The sequence below is a fragment of the Rhipicephalus sanguineus genome, chromosome 8 (assembly GCF_013339695.2).
Source record: "Rhipicephalus sanguineus isolate Rsan-2018 chromosome 8, BIME_Rsan_1.4, whole genome shotgun sequence".
Lineage (NCBI taxonomy): Eukaryota > Metazoa > Arthropoda > Arachnida > Ixodida > Ixodidae > Rhipicephalus > Rhipicephalus sanguineus.
The window spans coordinates 154,594,104-154,618,871 of record NC_051183.1 but is presented as its reverse complement, the minus strand read 5'-3'; the positions used below and the strand labels follow the sequence as shown (position 1 = coordinate 154,618,871).

The 24,768-nt window shown below is 49.0% G+C and overlaps 1 protein-coding gene across 2 annotated transcripts in view; it reads left to right on the top strand.

The window, feature by feature from the left end:
* The window catches only part of LOC119402413 (nischarin), a 101,566-nt gene that overhangs the window by 4,711 nt on the left and 72,087 nt on the right, over positions 1-24,768 (top strand). For both annotated transcript variants that reach the window (XM_049418633.1, XM_037669558.2), the window contains exons 2-4: positions 1,126-1,209; positions 7,427-7,609; positions 19,027-19,171. In XM_049418633.1, the coding sequence (XP_049274590.1) occupies positions 1,126-1,209; positions 7,427-7,609; positions 19,027-19,171 (412 nt within the window). The remainder of the gene's footprint in view (positions 1-1,125; positions 1,210-7,426; positions 7,610-19,026; positions 19,172-24,768) is intronic.

Sequence of the window (24,768 nt, the reverse complement as noted above, 5' to 3'; positions counted from 1 at the left end):
GGTCGACGCACTTTACGTCCAGCAGCTCAAGGTCATTGCGACACGATTAATGACCTTGCGAGACATGGAGCTTTCATCCTAAAACCATCTTTATTTCCAGCAATGTGTTCGGGCACGTATGGAGTTCAACTTTTCAAGACAAGCTCCAGGTGGCGGACTTTAACACAACTTGGGTTTCCTCTAGAAAATCATTTTGGTGCATTGTACGTGTTACTCACTACTTAATGTGTCATGGTGGAATTTTTGCATGTTGTTATTTTTTCATTTTTTTAGACTGTTGTACTCATATGACATGTCAACTTGGGAGCTTTTTGATCCTTTAACATATGTCCATATGTACGTTGCTAACTTTGTGTTATCTTTGCACTGTCATGCTGCTGTCTGCGAAAGGTGGGGTCACTGGATGCTTTGAACTGCGATTTCGGGGCTTATTGTCCACTGCCCACAACATCATTGTCTTCCAAAAGCAAAAATATAATTGAATGGAATTGGGACTTGTTTGACGCAAGTTTGAGGGTGATAGCAAAAGGAATGTGCGACAAGGGCTAGAGCAGACAGAGCAGATTTGAAACTAAACTTCGAGACCTCTCAAGCGTAATGGCACACAAATTGGCCCTTTGCATAAGTGTAGAAATGGGTAACTGTGCAAAGAATGGGCCAGACAGAGGAAGTTTCTATTTCGCACTCAGTAATATGTACGTTTCTTTGTAAGGGGGAGGAGGAGAAGCCACAATGAAACTTGCACAAATCAGCTCACAATTGCCTTTGACTGTATTCAAGGTACGCAATTTCTTTACTTATAAGTGAAGGAACACGCACATGTCAGCTTTCTTTTTGATTCGAAGGGCTTCTTACACTGTTTGCACACCTTTCATCGGTGTTGCCTACGACGGTTGTTAATGCGTCAGTTGCCAGAAAAGGGCAGCCGAGAAGGCAGATGGCAAAAAAAGATTCTCAGTCAGGCAAAAGGGTCAATGTGCAAAACTTGCGCAGCAAAAGCTTATAATAATAATTTCGTAAAGTGCTGTCATAATGTATGAAATCCCCCTGTCGATGACACATTGGCCAGACTGAGTCAAAGACCAACCCAAGCTTTGACACAAGTGCTTTGTTTGTGGGGTGCAGGTGTATCGTGTGCAGGTGACAATCGCCCCTTATTGCTGGCTGGCCAAGCACAGGTACAGCGACTTCAAGGAACTCCATAACAAGGTGGGTGTCACAGGCAGAGCTGAGCTGCCACACTACAAACAGGCAAGGGCAGCCTGTATGTAACGTGCTGGCCATCACACTCGCAAAGAACCACGCTGCTCCACAGTCGGGAAAACAGCTGGCTGGCAGGGCCTGCGTAATGTTTCCTGTGTGGGAGCCCTAGTAGCACACTACTACGTTGCTGTTATATTGCTGTCACGTTATCTTCTAAAATTGGCTCAATGTTGTTAATGTCCTTCTGGAGTCACATTGGAACAGTGTTGCCAATAGACATTGTCAGAATGTTAGAGATATTGAGCAACATATTTTAAACATTCGGGCAGTGTTGTCTACATGTTGCCAACATGACGACATCTTTCCATGCGCTGCAGTGTTTTATCCTGGTAGTTAGCCACAATAAGCAACCACCAGCTTTTCTCTTGCAGATTTCGCTAGGAGTAGCAAAAGCTTTGAGTTGCACTTTATATCAGCCTCACTTTTTTCATTCGCCTAAATACACACACAGGCATTATTCCAGTAAGACTCATGGAATCATCTGTGCTTTTGCATCTCTGATTGGCCAATGGGCAACTGCACAAAAAGGTAATGCTTGATATTCTCCAGAGGATAGGATCGTAGCCTTTGCAAGAGCTGGTGGTCACAGGTGCAAAGAGATGCAACAGAGAGAGAAAAGTTCAACTTTATTACAGAAAACACTTTCAACACAACCACAGAAAACACACAAATGAGCTACAGGTTAAATTTCTCTGAATGAGCGTAATGAAAACCAGCAGCTAATGAAGCCGAGGAAGGCATCCCAGTAAAAAAAAAAGTTGCCCAAACCAATTGGACATTTCCAGTTGTGTTTTGGGACACCCATTGAAGGATTCCAGTGGGTTCAACCATAGAGTTTCCTACAATACTTACTAGAGGGAACTCTGGCGCTAGTGTCTATGGGAGCTGCAATGCATCGCGCTTCAGCCAGCATGGGAATCATGGGTAGTACACGGATTTGTCTAAACTTCGTTCTTTTGGCTCCGTTTGGCTCCGCGTCGCCTGCTTCCGCTTTGTCGCAAAACGAAGTTCAGCAAAAATCAGCAGTTTCACTTCACCACTTTAACTTCTTTAGGCTCACCGATTCAAATCTGGTCACGAAGTTCACAACGATCCATTCTTTTATCCGAAAGAAAACCAAAACATAGCAATAAACAAAGCCACAAGTGCGTTCGAAGCCCACAAGCACGAAGACTAGGCAAATCCGTGTACTACCCATCATTCCCATGGTGGCTGAACGATCGCAGCGCCAGAGTTCCCTCTAGGTCATTTTAGGAAACTCTATGGGTTCAACGGGTCATCCCATTCGTTTTGAATGGGCCTGACCAACATAACCAATTGGTAGCACAATCAAAATCCATATGGTTTGGCTTGAATAACTATGGTAGCACAAGGTAACGGGACACAAGAAGAACACGGAGACACACACACAGCGCTACACTTCCAACAAATGGTTTATTTTTGGGCACCACGCGGTTCTTATACACTTTCTTTTTTTTTTGCACACAGCTTTTTCATATCTCGCATGGAACAAAGTTCATTTATCGCACCTCTGTGCGCGATATGAAAAGGCTGTGTGCAAAAAAAAAAGTTGTATAAGAACCACGTGGTGCCCAAAAATAAACCATTTGTTGGAAGTGTAGCGCTGTGTGTGTGTCTCCGTGTTCTTCTTGTAGTTATTCAAGAATGCCGTACCAGCAAGCCCACCTTGCAACTTTTCTCGACCATGTGGTTTGACCAATTAGACTAGTAGGTGAACCCATTTCATCCATTGAAAAAAGCATAGTTCTAATTAGATTTCTTAATTGTGTTAATGGACCTAACCAACTTAAGCACAACAAAATCCGAGTGGTTTGACCAATTAGGTTAATTGGTCAGGCCAATCTCTCCATTGGAAACACCAGTAGCTCTGAATTAAGGGTCTGACCTGTTAATCTCATTGGAGACATCAAAAGCTTTGAACTATTTCACCATAAGAAACCGTGTGGTTGGATTGCATGAACTTAGCATTAGTGAAGACTGCCTGTGGACAAATGTAAAATGAAAAATTGCTCCACGTATGTCACGTTCATTTGACTCAGCATGCCAGCAATTTCGGCCTAGTAAGTTGTGCCACGTCCCCAGAACAATTGGGTAATTTTTGTGGCCGACTGTAAAATGCACAGATGAAATAAATGACACACTTCATAGACCATATTAAAGTACAAGGATATTTTATTCCAGGAATCGTGGTGTAATTGCAAACATATTTCTATGAACTCTTTTCTTGTTTCACAGCTTTACTCATTTCTGTGATGTACACCAATTGGCCTATAAGTAAAGTCCAATTGGAAACAATTGGTTGAATTCCCATAAGAACCATCCGGTGTAAAAGGTCCTTAGCCCGTTCCTATTTATAAATTTTACTATGAGACTCTCGATTAATGATTCAGTCAACCTGATCCCCAATGCATTTCTCTCGACTGGATATGAAATGTAATTTTATTTTATTTTATTAATATCGATTAAGTACGTAACAAGACCCACCTGGAACTGTCCTATAGAGCACCAAATGGGCCCATAACAACCCCCAATTGGTCCCATGTAACAATGTCAGATCGAATGGCTAATGCCACATGGACTCGTATAATGGTATCCAAACATTCTGATCGGAAGAGCAATGTTCCCATATAGGTTGACCCCAATTCGAATTGCACAGTCATTCGGATTATCCAAAATTCTAATAGGGTAGCCAAATGAAAAATTTACTCCAATTGTCATGACCATTTGGAACTATCAATTCCAATTGGGCTATCCCATTGAAGTGCAAGGTTCCAATTGGTTCTGGCTCATCCGCTTGGGGGCGAATTGGCATGGCCAGTTGGACCAACGGACTTTCTTTTTTACTGTGTTGGAGAACCAACTGGAGCAGAGCCAATGGGTTGGCATGCCGATTGGACATTTCAGACCACCCAATTCAACAACAAAAGGTGGCATAGCGCTAACACGCACAGTCGAGGAAGACACAACGGGACATGTGCTAACTTTCAACTGATTGTTTGTTGTCAGAAGCAACAGTATTAATTACACGGAAGAAGGCCCAATCACTGCACATGAAAACCTGCCCCGTGCAGAAAGGTCAATTCATTTCCAATCAACACCAAGGACGAGCAGCTGACACTGCTATTACCGGCCCTCACAGACAGGGCGGCGTCCACAATCTCGTGTATTTTTATCCGCATTCCTGTGCACAACAGTGCATTCTTTGAACAAAGCTTCACATCCACAATCACTACAATGCACAGACACGTGACCATCGCGATATCAGCCCAACTTCTGCTTGTGTTCTCTTAGCGTATCGTTCAGGCATCTCCCAGACTGCCCTATGTAAACCTTCCCACAAGAAAACAGGAACCCATACACTGCATTGTTTACACATGGAACAAATGGAGACAGATGTTTCTTCACACATCCTGCACGTCTCTTGGCTAATGGGTCTGTGGCCTTGCAAAGGCTAATTATGAAAGGTTACAGGGCACATAGATGGGGACGGAGAAAGAACACACAAGATATCAGTGCTATGTCTTGTGCGTTATCGCTCTGTCCCCGTCTATGTGCACTGTAACCTTTCATGATGCAGTATCAACTAGCCCAGCAAGCCATCCTCGTGAAATGCTAATTAGCTTCTGTGGAGCGGAAAAAAAGCACATCTACCTTAACCTTCCGGCCAATTTTCTTTAAGGCATGTGACACTTTGTGCATGTACGGCTCAACAACCTTCTTCATTCCATCAGAACTGCTCACACACGTACCAATATGCTATTTGACATTTTAGTGCACTTTCTGCTGCTGAGATAAGTGCATGGCCTGGGTAACCTGCTGCATATAACCAACTAGTCCAGAAAGCCACGTTATCCAATTCTAACACGTTGGATAATGGGTCACACCAGCTGCAATTCCCAATTGGTGTCAGTGGTTTTTTTTACTGGGATAGGGGACGTTAATTGTACTGTTTTAAGTGCATTGTAGCAATTGTGATTAAAGAGGTGAAGAAAGTAAAGTGGACAGCAAGACAACCTGCCGCCGGCAGGGACCAAACCTGCAACCTTATGCAGCCTCAGTCCCTGCCGGGGGCTGTTGTCTTGCCGTCCACTTCATTATCTACTGGTTTTCATTAAGGTTGTGTCAAACAAAGAATCTAACCCTCAAGATTCTAGACGAGCGTGAAGCTGACGTTTAGGTGTAAGAAGGCCTGCTGCTACTTCAATGACTTAGCTTTACTTTCAGACGTCGTCTGACTAGCCTGGTCTGCACAGACGAATTCACACTGCAAGAGTGATGTGGCAGCAGTGAATTATGCTGACCTAGATACAGTTTCGAATTGTTTACTCTGACCATGAAACAAAGGCGCAAATATTCCTAGCATCAGTAAGTAATGATCTATTGCTCTCCGATTTAGCCATACATTTGCAAACTGTGCATTGCCTTTTAGACGCCTTTGAGGAAGTTCCTTTGCACTTCACCTCATCGTAACCTATGCCAAATGCCAAATATCAAACTGCATGTGGCATAGAAAAATAATTGTACTGCAGGCATATAAATGTACCCATTGGATTATTTGCTTCACTTAATGAGCCACTATCTTGACACTTGAGCCCACATATTTGGCTTCATGATTCTCGGGTGCACAGTTTATGAAGAAAATTGAGACTGAAAACCTACCTCCGTACATGCTCAGTAACTCGCCTTTGTATTAGGCAATCAGTCAAGGTACTGAGCACTCCCTTCAGTTTTGATCGTTTCATTTTCAACATCTATCAAAACAACGCGAGCACTCGGCACACAACAGCACAAGCGCTCAAACTGTGGGCGATTTCCCCACTCACTTCTTCGCTTGCATGGCTTGAGTTGTCGATTCGGGTTCAATAGAAGCACCGCGCATGAAAGTACTCTATTCACCAGTGCTCCAGACGATGCTGCACCAAAGACAGGCAAAAACACAGCTGCAAAGAAGCTCCGCCGTTCTTCCAGCGCCAAGGATAAAACTAAACTATTGTGCTGTTAGAGCCCAAATTCAGCCATAAGCTCCACGAGCCAACGTAGTTTGTGAATGAAAACTGAAAATGCTTGTGCTGACTTTCTCATTGCGCCACGTGGGACAAAATTGGTGAGGCTTTGGAAGATATTGCGCTTCATCTCATTGTTCTCCGTAAGTCTCGAATGCGCGCCTCAAGGAAAAGTGAGCGCGCAGGTGGCCAGAGCCAGCATACTTCGCGTAGTGATACACCTGCTCAGGAAGCATCGGTGTTCCGACTGTTCCGGTGGCTCTGCTCTACAGCGGGAAAATTCTCCGGTACTTATGCGATGAGTAGTGTGCGCCATCAGCCATATGGGGATCTAAACGCTGTGAATATGCTGAAGTGACGCTTTGACTATCTCTGCATGTTTGTACTGCAACAACTCTTTTGAATTACGACCTGCTTACGAAAGTTTGTGATGATTTGGTAAGTTCTGTTGATGAAAAGGTGATGGAACCTAAGACATTACTGATAACGATATGCTGTGTATACGAAGCTCCATCACATTCGGGCAGCATTGGCTTAATATTTGGTTGTCACATTCCAGCAACATCACTATTTTATCATTCCATGAACATTGCCTCAAGGGGCCCAATGTTGCTCAGCATAGGACGACGTTATCAACGTCGTTACAACATTACAGCAACAATATGTGCTACTAGGGAGTGGCCGCACGCATAGATGCTCTGAACCAAATGTCCTGTTTATGGCAGTTGTTATGGCACACTAAGTAAATCGGGCAGTTCACAACACACAAAACCACCATGGAAAGCCCATGAATAAGGACGATAAAAGAAAGGAACAAGCAAAGCTCATTATGTAAATGTTGCATGGTCACTCTTCAATTTGATAGATAAGGGATATTGCCCATGGATGCTAGCCGAGGCATGAATTTGCAGTTAGCCTACCGTGTGCTCCGCAATTGAACTTTTTCATTATTAATTCCATGCCATAGGTTGCCACCGAAACATTACAACTCTGGTAGTAGTGCTCCATTGTTGTCCATTCGCCTTGTGGCGCATCTTCTGTGCCAAACGTATTTGATTTCGATGCCGTTCCCTGCACCGTGATGTTCCCGTGCCAAACCGGCTTCTGCGTGATGTCCAGAGGAGTCGTGTCTCGTGCAGCTTCGGTGCAACTACCACGTGGAGCGGAGTCTGCTGCCACCGGGCAAGCTGCTGGGGCGCCAAGTGGCGAGCTTCGTGCAGCAGCGGCAAGCCGAGCTCGAGCACTACCTCGTGACGCTGGTGCACCACTTTGCAGATGCACTGCCACTCCCCCTGGCACGCTTTCTACACTTTGACCAGTTTGTGAGTGGTCGGGGTCTGAATGTGTGCATGCTCGAAGGGCCCCTCACCAGGTGGGGGCATTGCGAGTGAACGAGGGGGGCGCACTTGGTAGGGATTGTCTGCAATTTATGAGACACCTGCGTGATGCAAAAAAATGTTGGGGCAGCTATGCAGTAGTGGTGCGAAGACTGAGGAAACAGCGGAGCGGGTGTCCTTCCCTAGCATGTCTGCAAACTCGCCTCCCTCCTCCACACCGTGCATGACTATGTGCTTTCCCTTTTCCATCCTCCTTTCACTGTCCTCTTTTCCCTCCTCACGCTCACTTCCCTTTAGCACCTTTTGAGACTACACGTGGCTACGCTGTACCCTCACTTCACTTTCCCACCCCTTGATATACTATCCTATACATGGCCATGCTTTACCATCTCCCCTCCTCCTTTCCCTCCTCCTCACCCGTACTTCCCTTTCCTGCCCCCTTGCTGTAGTATACCACACATAGCTATGCTATCCTTTACCCTATCATCCTCCTCCTCCCCCCCCCCTCACCTCTTTCCCGGCCCCTTGCTATACACGATTTTATTTTCGATTCATGGGCGCCGCCATCTTGGGCTGATAAGCGATTGTTTTGCTGGTTTTCTACGTCGTAATATGAAATGATCATGGTCATGAAACGTTGAATGTACCGGTCCAAGCATTTTCGTGGGTGCTAGTTCACCGTAGCACTGTTTGTTTATTTGATACGGATACAAAACTGCAATGTTATCAGTCCAAGATGGTGGCGCCTGAGCGTGTCCGGAAAATGGTGTATAGTATATCGTAAAATCCCGAGCAAGCACCCCTCCCCCCCACCTACGTTGAAAGATACTCGACAAGAGTTCAAGATTTGATGGGGGGGGCGTTGCTCGGTCAACAATCAAAATTCAAGATGGCGGTGGAAGAGCCATGCGTGCTACCAGTTAAATGTGTTATTGAATAGGCATGCACTCACTGTCGTTATTAGCCCTCGTCAATCGAATAAAAACAATGAATGAAGCAGCGAAAATGTCAGGAGGGCAGGAGGGGGCGCTTGCTCAGTCATTGTCGGAGATTTCAAATCTCCAGAGATAGGGAGGGGGTCACTTGCTCAGGATTTTTTGGTAGTATACATGGCTATGATATGCTTTACCCTATACCTCTCCTCCCCACCCTCGTTTCCCTTTCCCACCCCCTTTCTATATTATGCATGGCTATGCTATCCCTCTCCATTCCTCTCACTTCCCTTTCCCACCCCTTGCTATATTATACTACGCATTCACTCTCCTCCACCTTTTTCCTACCATTGCATTGCATGGCTATACTCTGCTTTCCTCCTCTCTTAGCTTCGCTCTCCCCCACTTCGCCAGTTGTGTGTGGTCGGCAAACAGTGCTACTCCAAGCTTAAACAGCTCCACTGTTAAAATGGTCACTCTTTAAGACTGGATGCCATGCAGCTTTCCTTTCGCAGGAGCCTTGGCAGCAGATCAAAGTACATTAGCGACATTTTCTACATTTGAAAGGTGTTGCAGGGCTATGAGGGATTTTAGATAAGCTTGTCATTTGTCACTGAATAATCTGATAGTGACAATTTGGCGAAGATGAACAATGGGGACAGGTGAGGCAATATGTGACGAATTTGGGACACGCTAGTGCCGAGTGGGTTGGTTCTCTTAAGGCTTATTCACACCTGCGAGTAGCACTGGTCGCGTGACAGGGTTAGTCTCAAAGCGACTGGTTGCAAACGATCGCTTTAGGATGGCAACCTGGGCGAGTTGGTATCGGTTCATACTTAAGTGTAACAGTGCACAACAAGGCAACTGGACTACAAGGGTTGTGCGTGTCGTTTCTTCCCCTTTCTGTCCAGTTGTTTTGTTGTCCGGTGTTACACTGAAGTATGGCCACTTTGGTCGCAAAGCGACTACTTAGGCTCAGTCACTTCCTGCTAGATTTTTCAGTTTGTAGCGAAGCGTTCCTACTGAGTAATGGGTCGTCCTCTCGAGTGCCTTGCAGTGGGTCGTTCTCTTCTCTGAGAGCACGCTGCTCGTGCAGAGAGTCGGCCCCGCTTTGACTGTCGCTGCCATGCGCCGTCGCTGAGTCCCCGTGAATAAACGTCTTGACAATTTGGTGGAGAGTGCTGTGCCCTTTAAACAACTACGGTCCGCATTCGATGCCCTTGGAGCTTCAATCCCGTACCGTGCCTGCTACCATGACTCAAGACGCCGCCCAGCAAACGCCTCCTCTTGCACCGACGCCATGTCCGGGTGTCCCCCGCATCCGCGACCCTCCTATCTTCACCGGTGCGGATGGCACCGACGTCGAGGACTGGCTCGCGATCTACGAGCGTGTGAGCGTCCCCAATAAATGGGACGAGGCAGGCAAACTGAGCAACCTCGTTTTCTACCTGGCGGGTGTGGCAAGTTTATGGTACAACAACCACGCATCCGATTTCGCTACGTGGTCCGCTTTCAAGACCGCCATCATCGACGTGTTTGGCCGCCCTGTCGTTTGCAAGCTGCAAGCCGAACAGAGGTTACGTGAACGAGCCCAGCAGTCCGGCGAGTCTTTCACGAGCTACATTGAAGACGTGCTCGACTTGTGCAAGAAAGCCAACGCAACCATGTCTGAGGCCGACAAGATCCGGAACATCATGAAAGGCATCGACGACGATGCCTTCACCATGCTACTCGCCAAAAACCCTCGCACTGTGGCAGAGGTCATCACGCTGTGCCAAAGCTACGAGGAGCTACGCCGGCAGCGGCTGATGACGCGTCGACCTCCATCACGCGACGCCGATCTCGCTGGCTTGTTGGCCGTGTCGGACAACTCAGTCTTACTCGCCGAAATCAAGTCATTCGTGCGGGAGGAAATTGCCCGCCAGTTCTCCTTACTGGCCTTTTCTCACCCGCAGGATGTTGTACAGTCGTCGACCACACTGCTGCCTCCCCTACGCCGGGCTATCGAGCAGGAAATCGCGGAGGTTATGCCGGAATACCACCAGCCCCATCCGGCGTCTGCGCCGCTCAGTTACGCACAAGGTGCAGCCAGGCCGCCCCCAGCGCTCCCTGTGGTGCCCCCACTAACATACGCTGGAGCCGTCACCAGGCCTCAGGCCTTCGAAGCGAGTGCGCCGGCTGCGTACGCCGACATCGTCCATACGCCCCGACTGCAGCCAACCATGCAGTCGTCATATCAGCAGCCGCCCCGTCCCGCGCGTCCTGCCACGTGGATGGGACCTAGCCCGGCAAACCGATGGCGCACTTCCGACAACCGCACGATCTGCTTTGCGTGCGGTTGCGCCGGTCACGTAGCCCGCTATTGCAACCGCGTGCAGCCGCCTCGAGTCGGATCAGCCGTCACCAACCCGTCCAGCTGCCCGTATTATGACCCGCTGCCGCCTATGTCACCGACGTCACGCCCAGGTCCATCTACCCGTCGGTCACCGTCCCCACGACGCCGCTCACTGTCACCGATGCGGCCTCGTCCGGTCGCACGAGACCAGGAAAGCTAGTCGTCGCAGTCCAAGAGGCAAGGGCTGCACGCTATCGAACAGCCAAAGCCCTCAGCAAAGCCCATCAAACGTAGTAGACGTGTTTGTAGATGGTGTGCGCACATCGGCCCTTGTAGACACTGGAGCTGCCGTTTCCGTTATGGACGCTAAATTTAGCCGACTACTACGAAAAGTGACGACGCCGCTTTCCGGGCTCTCCCTCCGTACAGCCAGCGCTCACAGTATTCACCCAACAGCGGTGTGCACAGCCCGTGTCATGATTCAGGACGCTCTATACGCCGTCGAATTCATCATAATTTCCTCATGCTCTCACGACGTCATCCTGGGATGGGATTTTCTCGCCCGTCACGCCGCCGTAATTCGTTGCGCACCAGCCGAAATAGAGCTCTCACCGTTCTCAGATTTGACGCCGGCGGACAGTCCACCGGCTGCGACCAAGGTACTCGTCAAAGACGACACCACACTTCCTGCAAACTCGTCAACGGCTGTGTCAGTCTGCTGCACCGGTCTCGCCGACGCCGTTGCACTCCTCTCTCCATCTGACCGCGTCTTCACTAGAAAAGGCTTGTTGGTGCCATTTGCGACCGTGAAAGTCATTCAGGGCGACACCGACATTTTTGTTACGAACCCATCCCCGTACATTGTTAGGTTGGTGCGAGGGGAATGTCTCGGCAGAGCTGAAGCCCTCGAAGACGCACAAGTTATGGACGCACCGGGTGACACGCACTGCGCCAACTCCCATTCGCTCAGTGCTGTTTCCACATCTGATTCGTCACCCGCTGATTTATTTGGTTCCTCGATTGCTGAACACCTTACGTCGGTCGAGCGTTCCCAGCTTCTGTGCCTGTTGGAAGAATTTCGTTCTTCGTTCGATGTAGCGCAAACTTCTCTCGGCCGCACGTCTGCTGTCACGCATCGCATCGACACTGGCGCCCAACCACCACTGCGGCAACGTCCGTACCGCGTGTCGCCAACAGAGCGTCGTGTAATTACCGAGCAAGTCGAAGACATGCTTCGCCGCGATGTTATTCGACCCTCAAACAGCCCGTGGGCGTCTCCTGTCGTTCTCGTTGCGAAGAAAGACGGCTCTGTGCGGTTCTGTGTGGACTACCGACGACTCAATAAGATCACCCGTAAGGACGTCTATCCCCTACCTCGAATAGACGATGCCATTGACAGCCTGCAAGGAGCAGAGTTCTTTTCATCGCTCAATTTGCGCTCAGGGTACTGGCAAGTCCCCATGGCTGATGACGCTCGACCGAAGACAGCGTTTGTCACACCCGACGGCTTGTACGAATTCAACGTCATGCCGTTTGGACTGTGCAATGCGCCCGCGACCTTTGAGCGCATGATGGATACCGTTCTGCGCAACTTGAAATGGCACACGTGCCTATGCTACCTCGACGACGTCGTCGTTTTCGCCCCAGACTTCTCAACACACCTTCAACGCCTGCGGCAGGTTTTGACGCGCTTGAGCGACGCCGGGCTACAACTGAATCTCAAGAAGTGCCGATTTGCAGCACGGCAGCTGACGATACTAGGATACGTGGTGTCCAAGGACGGCATCCTCCCAGATCCAGCCAAGCTTCGGGCCGTGACAGAGTTCCCCAAACCTACGTCCGTCAAAGAACTGCGCAGTTTCGTAGGACTATGCTCCTACTTTCGGCGCTTCATCCGAAACTTCGAGACTATCATATCACCGCTGACGAAGCTGCTTGGAAGTAACGGGCCCCTCAATTCGTGGTCGTCAGAATGCGACGACGCTTTCACAAAGCTCCGTCGTTTGTTGACGTCTCCTCCCGTTCTACGCCACTACGACCCTACGGCCCCTACAGAGGTACACACGGACGCCAGCGGTGTTGGCCTCGGTGCTGTCCTTGCGCAGCGCAAACCTGGGTTCCCGGAATATGTTGTCGCATATGCAAGTCGTACGCTTACTAAAGCCGAGACCAACTACACCGTCACGGAGAAAGAATGCCTGGCAATCATTTGGGCCCTTACAAAGTTCCGACCTTATTTGTATGGTCGCCCATTTGATGTCGTCACCGACCATCATGCACTGTGCTGGTTGTCGTCATTGAAGGATCCCTCAGGCCGTCTTGCCCGTTGGGCACTTCGCCTGCAAGACTACGACATCCGCGTGCTGTACCGCAACGGACGTCAGCATGCTGACGCCGACGCCCTGTCGCGCTCTCCCTTGCCTGACGACAATGCCCACAACTCAGCGTCTCCCTTTGTCGTTTCTTCCATCGATATCCACACCATCGCTACCGAGCAGCGCAAGGATCAATGGATTGCCTCACTGATAAACTTGCTGACTGATCCATCGGCCACACCATCCACTCGCTTGTTGCGTCGTCAAGCCCACCATTTCGCCGTTCGCGACGACCTGCTCCACCGACGCAATTACAACGGCGACGGCCGCCAGTGGCTACTAGTAATACCCCGCAGTCTGCGTTATGACATATGCGAGTCGTTCCACTCTGATCCGCAGTGTGCACACCCTGGGGTATCGAAAACCTACCACCGCATTCGCCAACGTTACTTTTGGCGAGGGATGTACCGCTACGTGGAGAAGTTCGTTCGCTCCTGCATCGATTGTCAGCGCCGCAAAACTTCAACGCACCTGTCGCCAGCAGGTCTGCAACCTCTACCTTGCCCTGACCGACCGTTTGGGCGCGTTGGCATCGATTTATATGGGCCACTTCCCCTGACGTCCGCTGGTAACCGCTGGGCCGTCGTCGCTGTAGACCACCTCACGTGATACGCTGAAACTGCCGCCCTCCCTGCGGCTACAGAGCGCGATGTGGCCTCCTTCCTGCTCCACCGATTCATGCTGCGTCACAGTCCACCCCAGGAGCTGCTCAGCGATCGAGGCCGTGTCTTCTTGTCGGAAGTCGTCGAGGCTATTCTCAAAGAGTGCAACGTTGTTCACCGCAAAACTACTGCTTACCACCCGCAGACGAATGGCCTCACCGAACGCTTCAACCGCACGCTAGGTGACATGCTCTCGATGTACGTCGCCGCCGACCACACGAATTGGGATGTCATTCTGCCCTTCGTCACGTACGCCTACAATACCGCTCCTCAGAGCACTACTGGTTTCTCACCATTTTTCTTATTGTATGGCAGGCACCCGTCGCACACCATTGACACAATCCTTCCCTACAAGCCGGATCGATCTGAATGTGCGCCTATTTCTGCCACAGCCAGACTTGCTGAGGAGTGTCGCGAGCTCTCCAAGACCTTTACTACGCATAGCCAAGAGCGACAGAAAAGCATTCGCGGTGACACCACCAGTTCTGCGTCCACGTTCCTTCCTGGAGCGCTCGTATGGCTCTCGGTCCCTACCACTGCACCTGGCCTCTCTTCCAAACTACTGCCCAAATACGAAGGCCCCTACCGTGTCGTCGAACGCACATCCCCGGTGAACTACCTCATCGAACCCATCGACCCATCCTCGGACATGCGCCGTCGAGGGCGCGACATTGTCAACGTGGCGCGCTTGAAGCCCTACCATGACCCGCTCATAGTGACAAGTTGCTAGGTCGCCAGGCGGCTCCCTTTTCGTAGCCGGGGTAATTGTAGCGAAGCGTTCCTACTGAGTAATGGGTCGTCCTCTCGAGTGCCTTGCAGTGGGTCGTTCTCTTCTCTGAGAGCACGCTGCTCGTGCAGAGAGTCGGCCCCGCTTTGACTGTCGCTGCCGTGCGCCGTCGCTGAGTCCCCGTGAATAAACGTCTTGACAAGTTGTGCGTCTGCAGTCACAAGCATAGGTCGGCAAAATCACTCATGAGTCGACTCACTCAGACTCAGATCGAACCGTGAGTCTGAGTCTGAGTGAGTCCAGGTGAGTAATATTTTGGTGAGTTTGAGTCGAGTGAGTCCGGTTGTGAAAAACTTCAGTGAGTCTGAGTCCGAATGAGTCCGGTTGAGGGAAATTTCAGTGAGTCTGAGTTTGAGTGAGCCGTAAGCGCAAAATATATTTCTTAGGCGAGTCTGAGTGAGCTCCGCACTTTTTTGCCGACCTATGGTTCTATCTAAACAACTTCAGCATTAATATCAGCCTTATATCGGCTCAAGTTTGTACTCACGTCGACTCACACATACTTCAAAGCACTAGTGTTCATACGCCAGCTCAATATTTATTGATCAGAGGCCTGAGCTACAGAGGGGGGAGGGGGGGCAGGTGACTCCCCCGCAAGCTCTTTCACAGGTAGTTCTAGATAAAAATATGTCGTGTGAGTAATCTCTTTCAATAAAAATGTCCTTACTGGAGTGCAAGCACTGATTTGAAGGTGCGAGATTAAAAGGCGCCAAGTATAGCACCGTTTATGCCAGATATTGGCATTGACACCATGGTTGAAAAAGCGAATTATGTGCTAACGGACTCATGAGTCGTCCGAGTCTGAGTGAGTTCGCGTGAATAATATTATGGTGAGTTTGAGTCCAAGTGAGTCTGGCTGAGAAAAATTTTAGTGAGTCTTAGTTCGAGTGAGTCCAGTGTGGGAATATTTTGCTGAGTCTGAGTCCGAGTGAGCTCGAAGGGCAAAACATATTTCATGAGTGAGTCTGAGTGAGCTTCACATTTTTTGACGACCTATGGTCACAAGCCTCTGAACCAATCAGACATGCAGGAACAGGACGTCAGCTTATTTTGCGGGGCAATAGCAATGCGAGAACATAAGAGTTTCCTAAAATTAACTAGAGGAGACTCCGCTGCGATCGTTCAGCTACCATGGGAATGATGGGTAGTACACAAATTTGCCTAGTCTTCGTGCTTGTGGCTTCAAACGTACTTGTGGCTTTGTTTATTGCTATGTTTTGGTTTTCTTTCGGATAAAAGAATGGATCGTTGTGAACTTTGTGACCAGATTTGAATCGCTTAGCCTAAAGAAGTTAAAGTGGCGAAGTGAAACTGCTGACTTTTGCTGAACTTTGTTTTGCGACAAAGCGGACGCAGGCGACGCGGAGCCAAACGGAGCCGAAAGTACGAAGTTTAGACAAATTTGTGTACTACACATCATTCTCATGCTGGCTGAAGCGTCATGCGTTGCAGCTCCCATAGACACTAGCGCCAGAGTTCCCTCTAGTAAGTATTGTAGGAAACTCTATGTGCGAGAAGACATGAATTCTGTGAGGCAATGGGTACAAGTCGCATGCAGGTGGGAACATTGGTCGCCTTGCAGGTGTGAACGAGCCTCTGTGAGGATGAATACAGTGATTCCACTCCTGCGCCAACTGCGCCAAAGTGCGCCGAATTGTATTTTCTGCGCCATCCTGCTAATATCGACGAAAATTGCGCCAAACTGCGCCGAAGTCTCGGGTTTGGGGCGGCACGTCAGAACATGTGCAGCTTGATCTTGAGGCTGCCAACGTCGCAACCATGGACCAAGAATTATTCCGCTGAATAAATAGAACTCGCGCGTGCGCCCCGAGTAAGCTACGATGCCATGCACGGTGCCGAAGTCTGCTCGACAGCAAAACGCGCTCTCCACAGAGGCTCGTGACGTCTAGGCCTATCGGTAGCGAGAATGTGTGACGGCGATTCATCGGCGGACGTCGTCTGTTCCAGAAACGCTGCTGATAGCTCGTTTCATGCGTCGCACGGCACGTAAGGAAAGCAATGTTCAGTAATAACTACATACGTGCCGCTAAAATGTCTGTCAATTCTGTTTCTGGACATCGCGGAATGAAATCTGGGATCGCTAGCAATAGATATATAGAACAATATCGAATTTTCCTTGCTTCGTGTTTATATAAGAGCGCGTAAACGGTGGGAACGAGTTGACACTTTTCCTCAGGTATACTTTATCCATGGATCTTCATCCAGAAGAGCTTCTTCGTAATTCCTTCCACCGGCACATTCGAGTTTGTAATCACTCTGCGGTAAGTACCCCGTAAAAGGCCCTGCCCTTTCGAGCTCACGTGCTAGAGTTCTAATTCGAATTTTTTGGTTCCTTTTTTAAAAATGTCATCTGATTAATAAAAGCATATCTCCTGGTCTGAGCAGCCGCAAATGCGCAGCTGTCAGTAGCGGGCCCGTCGCTGACGGCCCACAGTGAAGCGGCTACGCCATGTTACACGTCTGCCCCGCACTTTCGAGGGTCAATAACTGACGGTTAAAAAAGCTCAGTTTCGCTTAAGGGCGAAGCAATGAATGCGATACCTACAAATTGCATTGCTAAACAAGGTAAGGCTAGCAGCTAACTCTTTTGGATCCGATCTCGCGTAACTCAACAAAACGCTGGTTTAAGGGAATATGGCCGCTCTAGGAACCGAAGCGTTTTCGTGCTCTGAGTTCTCTAAACGCAAAGTAAGCATTGAGAGCACAGCAAGTTTACGAGCCGTCTCCTGATGCCTCGAGATAGCTAGCGCAAGCGACTGCGCCCTTCGAACGATGTGGTTCCCTTCCCCCCACTCCCCCCTTCCGCTCCCCTGGTGTCCCTTCATGCTCCTTACGAAAGATATGGGCGGGGCGTTTCCTCTCTGTTTGATGAGCAATCGACGGCAGGTCCGCACGCGGGAAGGCGTTATCCTATGCGCTCTCCGTGCGACGGAGACAGACGGCCGGCTAGTTTAATCTCCTTCAGCCGCGTTCGTCGCCAGATCTCGCGAGCTTTTACCCGCGGCTAGAATGCGCATAGTGATATCAATTTGGACTTCATACGGAAAATTATGTCAACTGCGATGGCAAAAATCCGTCGAAAGTGTCCATATAATTGCTATCACAATAAAAATTTAAAAAAAAATAAAGAGCCGTTTCACTCTGTGAAGTGGATAAGCGAAGCTATTTCGTGCATGGCACATAGGTGACATGGTGGAGGACAGTTTGGTATGTAAGGCCAGGTTGTTAACGGCCAGGCTGTTAATGTTCAGTACGCGATATTAATGCGAAAGCCTTAGATGATTTATCTAACACCAAAATTGACCGTCGGCGGCGTCAATCGATTGATGCAAAAAATAATCATCATGTGATGGCGTCATCATCACGTCATAGATCGTCAAAACTTGTGATGTCATCAAGGTGTCATATATCGTTATGTCATGTGATGACGTCATCACATGACATCGTCGCTTTACACTGCTTCCGTGATCTGTGCGCCGAGCATGGAGCTAGTGCAAAAACAGGTGAGGTGCAGAAAGCATGCAGAGAGGGAGGGGGAGGATAAACCTGTCAATCGAGAAGAAAAAGAACCTGGCTTTCGCCTTGGAGTTTTCTTAGGGGAATGCATTAGGGGCAGTGTGGCTCTTTGTCATTGAGGCACTGCTGTACATCATGGCGCTTGTCTACCACGTCTGCTGATAACCCCATAGATGTATTTAGAGTGTTATTTCATAAAGTGCAATTTTATTGATCCATTATTGTTTATTTGCTAGTGTCGAAAATAATCACCGAAAATGTTAATCCAGAACACTCAACTGCATGAGACCTTATTTTTTCATTAACGAGTAAAGTATGGAGTTCTCCTGAGATGATTTTTTCCATGAGACTTGCAATGAATCGAAATATTTCTAGCCTTCATAAGAGCCCCATAGTAATATTCAGGTGCTTGAATGTTAATGCAATATGCTTCTGTAATGTACTCCAGGATGTAAAATTTGCTGCTCCAGGTTCCCAGATGCAAAATTATCAGCTCCAATGTGCTCCAAGAGGAAAATTTTTGCTGCTCCAAAGTGCTCCAAAACGGAAATTTTGCTGCTCCAAAAATTGCTCCAAATTAGAAGTTCTCGGTAGCATCACTGTGAATACCAGCGAAAAGTATGCAGTATCAGTACTCTGTGTAATGCATGCCTTGAAGGCAAGAGGACAGGACAAGAACACCGCTGTTCCTTGTCACCTATTAGGAGCAGCCTGTCTGCAACATTTACGCTAGAATTTTTATTTCTTTGTGTTGACTGCGTGTGTGTGGTGCAGGAGGTGCGCACCGTGGTGGCCGACTTGGCCGAGCGGCTGTTTGAGACGGGTGAGCAGGTCCTGGCCGGTGACTCCCGCTTCTGCACCACCCCGTTGCAACTGCACTGCCTCACTGAAAGGCTCAAGTTGGCCGAGCCCACTTGCAGTGAGTGATGCCCTTTCGTTACACTGCATGTGACTGGCACCACTGCTCAATTGAAAAGCTCTGCATCGCTTGTGAAAGAAGGACATTGGGAGGCATCGCATATTGCAGCAACTAAATAGGGAATGGATCAATGGCTTGTTTCTTTGTTGCTGGCAAAATGAGTGTTGTACACTCGCGTCATGACTATAAGCTAGCACTCTCAGTATTACGCACACAAAAATGCCAGATAAAGTGCGTGGGAAAACAACTGCCGCTGTACCTCCATTGGTAGAGCATCGGACGCGTTACCCAACAGTCATAGGTTCGGTCCCTACTGGCAGCTAGTTGATTTTTCATCCACTTTAGTTTCTTTCCACTTGTGTCATAATTACTACAGCTAAAATTAAACCACAAATCCTATCCCCTATGCCTCCCTTTGCTTCATTGTCTGTTCGTTTAATTAAACACCGTAAAAATTGGAATATAGGTCAAATATTTTTTCAAAACATTGCAATGAATACCTATATACTGGCCATAGACAGAAAAAATTTGGGAGTCTGGCAACTATGGGCAACTGAAGTCAACCACCTCCTCACTTTCTGTGAGGGTGCATCATGCTTGCCTTTATTTCCTTCTGATAGTCAACATAGGGGCATGCTAAAAGATCTTGTAACGTTACCTGCAGGTGTGTTCTTATTTAGAACTCTAAAAGATTTGGCACTTGTTACATTCGAATAAGCACGGTATAAGCAGATACTGCACTTGGCACTTTTACGCTGCACTCTTTTCTAGTCTGTGCGCAGTGATAGAGCTACATTGTAGTGTCGTGGTGCGGTGACGGCCGTTAACCATTTGATAGGTCGAAGTTCGCGAGGAGAATTGGGTTTACGTGCGTCATTCGGAAGCGCTGTGATTTGACTTTCAGCAGGTAGAGCCCTTATGTTCATTTTCCGGAAGTTGGAATATTTTGAATAGTAAAGTTCCAGTGCGAATTGAATAGAATAGCAAACACTATTCGAAAAATATTTGAAAGTTGGAATATTCGCACACCCCTAATGCACTTCAATGCAAACATAGAATACAGCACTCATGGTGGTGCGAGCCATTTGCTCATCCCTGTCAAGATAGGCACGCTGACCGCAGGCTCGTGGCCTGTAAAAGTACGCAGTTTCTGCCAGAGCCTTACAGCAACCCACTTCTGCACCCATCGTTTCGTGTGATGTGAAGACTGCCTGTGCAGTTTTTCTCTTCTTGAGCCACCATCACAGGCATACACATGGAGCAGATGATGTGCAGGGCGATGTTATCAGTTGACACTTTGTACGACACTGGGAGTGTCCACATAATGGCTGCAGCAATAATAGTGTGCTGCAAGAGCATTGTGAGCTCCCACTTTGGTCGGGGGATAGGCTCCAGTGGACTCGTGAGGGTACTGCTCTACCTGTGGATTAGGTTAATTTATTTTTTTTCTGTTAGAGGCACTAATCAATCACACGATGCCAGAAAAAAAAAGGAAACTTGATGCCAAGATAAGCCAGTGCTTGTGTTTACATAACCGCTTGTTTTAAAGTTCTTTTTTCAAGCAGTGTTTGTGTAAACGTTTGCAAGTGTGCTAGCAAGACTCATTTCGTTCTTGAAAGTTTCACATTATTGTCATTTTCCTGCAATATGTGTTGCACGTTACTCTTGCTCACTGCACTGTATAAAGCACAAATGGTAATCACTGTGCTGGAATCTGTGCACAGTGCCTGAAAGCCCATTTCTAGAGGCTGAAACTAACTTATAACGCTGCACCATGTAGGGGGTGACACTCAACATTTCAGTTGGATGAGGTAAGCTGCTTTGGATAAAAATACAGTTATGAAGACGGTTATTAATGGGAAAGCATACTTGGCTAGGTAAGCAAAAATGCCCACCGTTACTGATTGACGCTGGTGCCAACACAGCAACTTGCAGCCGCATATTAGGAGAGGGGTTTCTTGCATCAGGGGTCCTGACTTGAAGTGAATGCACTATTGTCTGCTGCATCAGTTAACCTTCAATTTCTGTGGAGGCAGTTTCGAGGCAACATGCACAGCTGCAACCAGTTCGACGTCGATGTTGTAGGCCTAGCGTCGAGATCAGCAGAAGACTCGCCGACGAAGCACTTCCATTACGAGGACTTTCGTAGACCTGTGCACCGCCGCCGCCTAAGTCCAGAGAGTGAACTCGCCGCCACTACCCCGCAATTATTGTGTGGCGGCATTAGTTTTTTCTTTTAACCTGAACGGGGAATCTTGACATAAAATACTTCACTTCACCGGGGGAGTTCTTCTCGATGTGTCCATGTAATGAATTGTCCTTTTTAGCCGCCGCTGATTGGCAGGAGCTCGGCGAGTAGCGCACCCTCTGTTTCTGGTTTTTCTTTGGCTACATCATTTTGACGTCATGAAGCTTTCACAACTCTCGACACAAATGAGAGAGATGGAATGCGCTTCAACACAACGAACACAGCCCCCACAGATCCGCTTTTGGCCGCACATCTCGGAGGCCGTGAACGAACTCTGATCGTGTTAGCCGTCAAATTCGGTTCAATGCGGCCGCCCGACTAACGCACCTGCGAAGGTCGGTACGCACTCCCTGCATTGTTCTCAGACATCGGCGACGCATTCATATGCAAGTTCCTGTTTCCACACATTTCGTCCACTTTCTTCTTGGGCTGGGAATATGCCGGTGAAACGGGGTTTATTGACGCAAGTAGCACATGAGCAGGATGCCTATGGACGCTGAAAGCGGGCAGCGACAACCGACACAAGATTCACAGTGCTGGTGCCAACAGCTCGCGCTTGGCTCTTCTAGATCAGGTGGTGTCTCACTGCGGCATATTGTTCTTCTTCCTCCTTACAACAACCCTGGCGAGTCAAGGTGACGACAGAAGGAAGGGGTCGTGGTATGGTTTGCCGTCGCTGGCGATCTTGGGATCGGCGCACAGGTCTACTCAGGGGGGAGTAGCATGAATTGAAAACACGTTAAGTTGCCAAATTAGAGAAGGGTTGGGAAGAGCAGACCCGACAAACTAATGTTAAGCATTGGGTCTGCACACGATTGTGTGAAACATTGACATGATCAATGGACTTGTCAGTGTAGCAGTTTGAAAGCTGCAATACGTGCACAAAGAAGATCATGAAGGAAATTATCTGAGTGTGGCTCGAATTCTCGCCATGATCCAGGCACATCGCACGCAGAGACTCAACGAGCCAAACATTCTTTAACCCAATAGGAACTCCCTCACTTCCTCATTCTCTATAGCAAAGCTCGGCAACACCACTTTGCAGCACCTCTTCGTAACCACAACCTTGCTAAAAGGAGGCACTTTCATGTTCACATCTCGTAAGAATGTCCTTATGGCTCCTCTGCAACTTTTTTTTTTTAATGAAGGGTACATTTTCGATCAGCTCAGTGCCTTCTACTGACGTTTTCACCAAATAACTATCAGCAAGCTCCAGCATTATAAGAAACAATGATGCCCCTTCTCGCTGCAAATGCTTTGCCATGTGGCCTATCCATTGCTCCTTCTGCATTGGTGCAACGCTGCGCAGTGACAGCAACGTCACTATGCAGTGTTGCTTTCAAAGGCTGCTCGCTGATTCCACTACCTCTTTCTAGCTCGCTGTACTGTAACTGACCACTGGTTGTCTGCCCTGTGCATTACAAGGCCTGCCCAGGTCCATTTTCACATAAAGGGGCCATGAACCACCCCTCGTGCTTGGTGAAAAAACACATCATGTGGAAAGCAGATACAGTAAAAGCTCGTTAATTCGGATTTCTAGGGACCGGAAAAAATGTCCGAATTAACCGAATGTCCGAATTATCGAATGGTCAAAATAAACACAATAAATGCAAGAGTTTTTTCAACGTACCTTTACTTTACAAGGTAATCGCGGATGCGTCTCTGTTTTCGAGCAGAAATTTGCGCGGACACAATTTTTCTGAGCCCTTCAAGGTGCTCAGCAGCTCGCATGCTGTCTGCAGTGACAAAACAAAATTCTTTAAGGACGACGAGGGCCTCCGCAGCTTCCTTCACAGTACGAGGGGGCCTGCGTGGCTCATAGTGTGGCTGCTCCTCTTCAGGCTCTTCGTTCTCGGATTCGTCGCCATGCATCACTTCCTTGACGATTTGCTCATCAGTCAGAGAGCCGGCAGTGGCAACGCCATCAATGCCGATATAATCGTCGAGTGTCACTGCATCAAGCATAACACTTCCGAAATCCTGCCCGTCGTCGGTACCGTCGTTCGGCGTCACTTCGGCCACTGCGGCATCGCTGGAGTCGGGTACAACAAAGCCACTGTGCCTGAAACAGTTGGCAATGGCGTGCGCAGGCATGCTCTGCCACACATACGCGAAGAATGCTAACTGCGCTCAGGAGACTCACGTCGTATTGTTTGCCGACGTCATGGCACAGGAGCATCTTCTTGTCGGGAGAGCCCATTTTTCAGGGCACGCAAAATTTCTACTTTAGTGGTGAAGTCCTTGGCCTCGTACTTGGGCCGCTTCCCCGGCGTTGCCATCGGCGGAGAGTGCGTTCACACGAGAAGTCAGCACAAAAGCACCAACAACGATCAAGCTAAAGGAGCCGTACTGAATCGTTCCTCGATAAAACGGCGTTCAACGATGCAGCACACCAACGGGAACAACAAAAATGACACCGCGCCATACCCACACGCTAGCCACCATACACACGCTATCATAGAGCACTGCACGGGCCCGGGCCGGCCCGAAAGCCCGGGCCCGGCCGTCCGAAGCGTTTTCCAGTGGGCCCGGGCTGGGCTCGGGCTTCAAAGTGCGGGCCCGGGCCGGGCCCGGGCTTGATGCCGCGGGCCTGAGCCGGGCCCGGGCTTGATGCCGCGGGCCGGGGCCGGGCCCGGGCTTGAGGCTGCGGGCCGGGCCGGACTCGGGCCCGCTCATTAAAAGGCGTAAGTCGGGCCTTCGAGCATACGCGAACGTTATGCATTGCATGGTCTAAGGTATACTGTGCCAAGCTGAAGTGACACGTATATAAACAGCAGTAACAATGGGCCAGATCACGGTTGTTCCCATGGGAGGCATAAAGATTTCGGTCTTTTATTCGAGGTTGACACATACGATACATTTCATTTATATTCCTTAGTATTACGTGCCAAAACCACGACATGATTACGAGGCACGCCGTAGTGGCACCGGATCAATTTCGACCACCTCGAGTTCTCTAACGCGCACCTAAAGATAAGTATATACACGGGTGTTCTTCCATTTCGCCCCCACCAAATTGCAGCCGCCGTGGCCGCGGGAATCGCACCCGCGTCCTAGGACTTAACAGCGAAACAGCTTAACCGCTGAGCTACCACCGTGGGCAAAGCAACATTTCGATGCATGTACACACCGGATTTTCCGTGCGATCGCCCGCTGCAAAGCGCACGGCATCATTAATAATCATCATCAACAACTAATATCCTCTAGCGGGCCCGGGTCGGGCCTGGTCATGAACAAGCACGCCCTGGATTAGTTTAGTAATGGACGCCCGGGCCCGGGCCGGGCCCGGGCTTGGAACGACGGGCCCGGGCCGGGCTCGGGCTGGATACGGTCAAGTACGCCCGGGCCG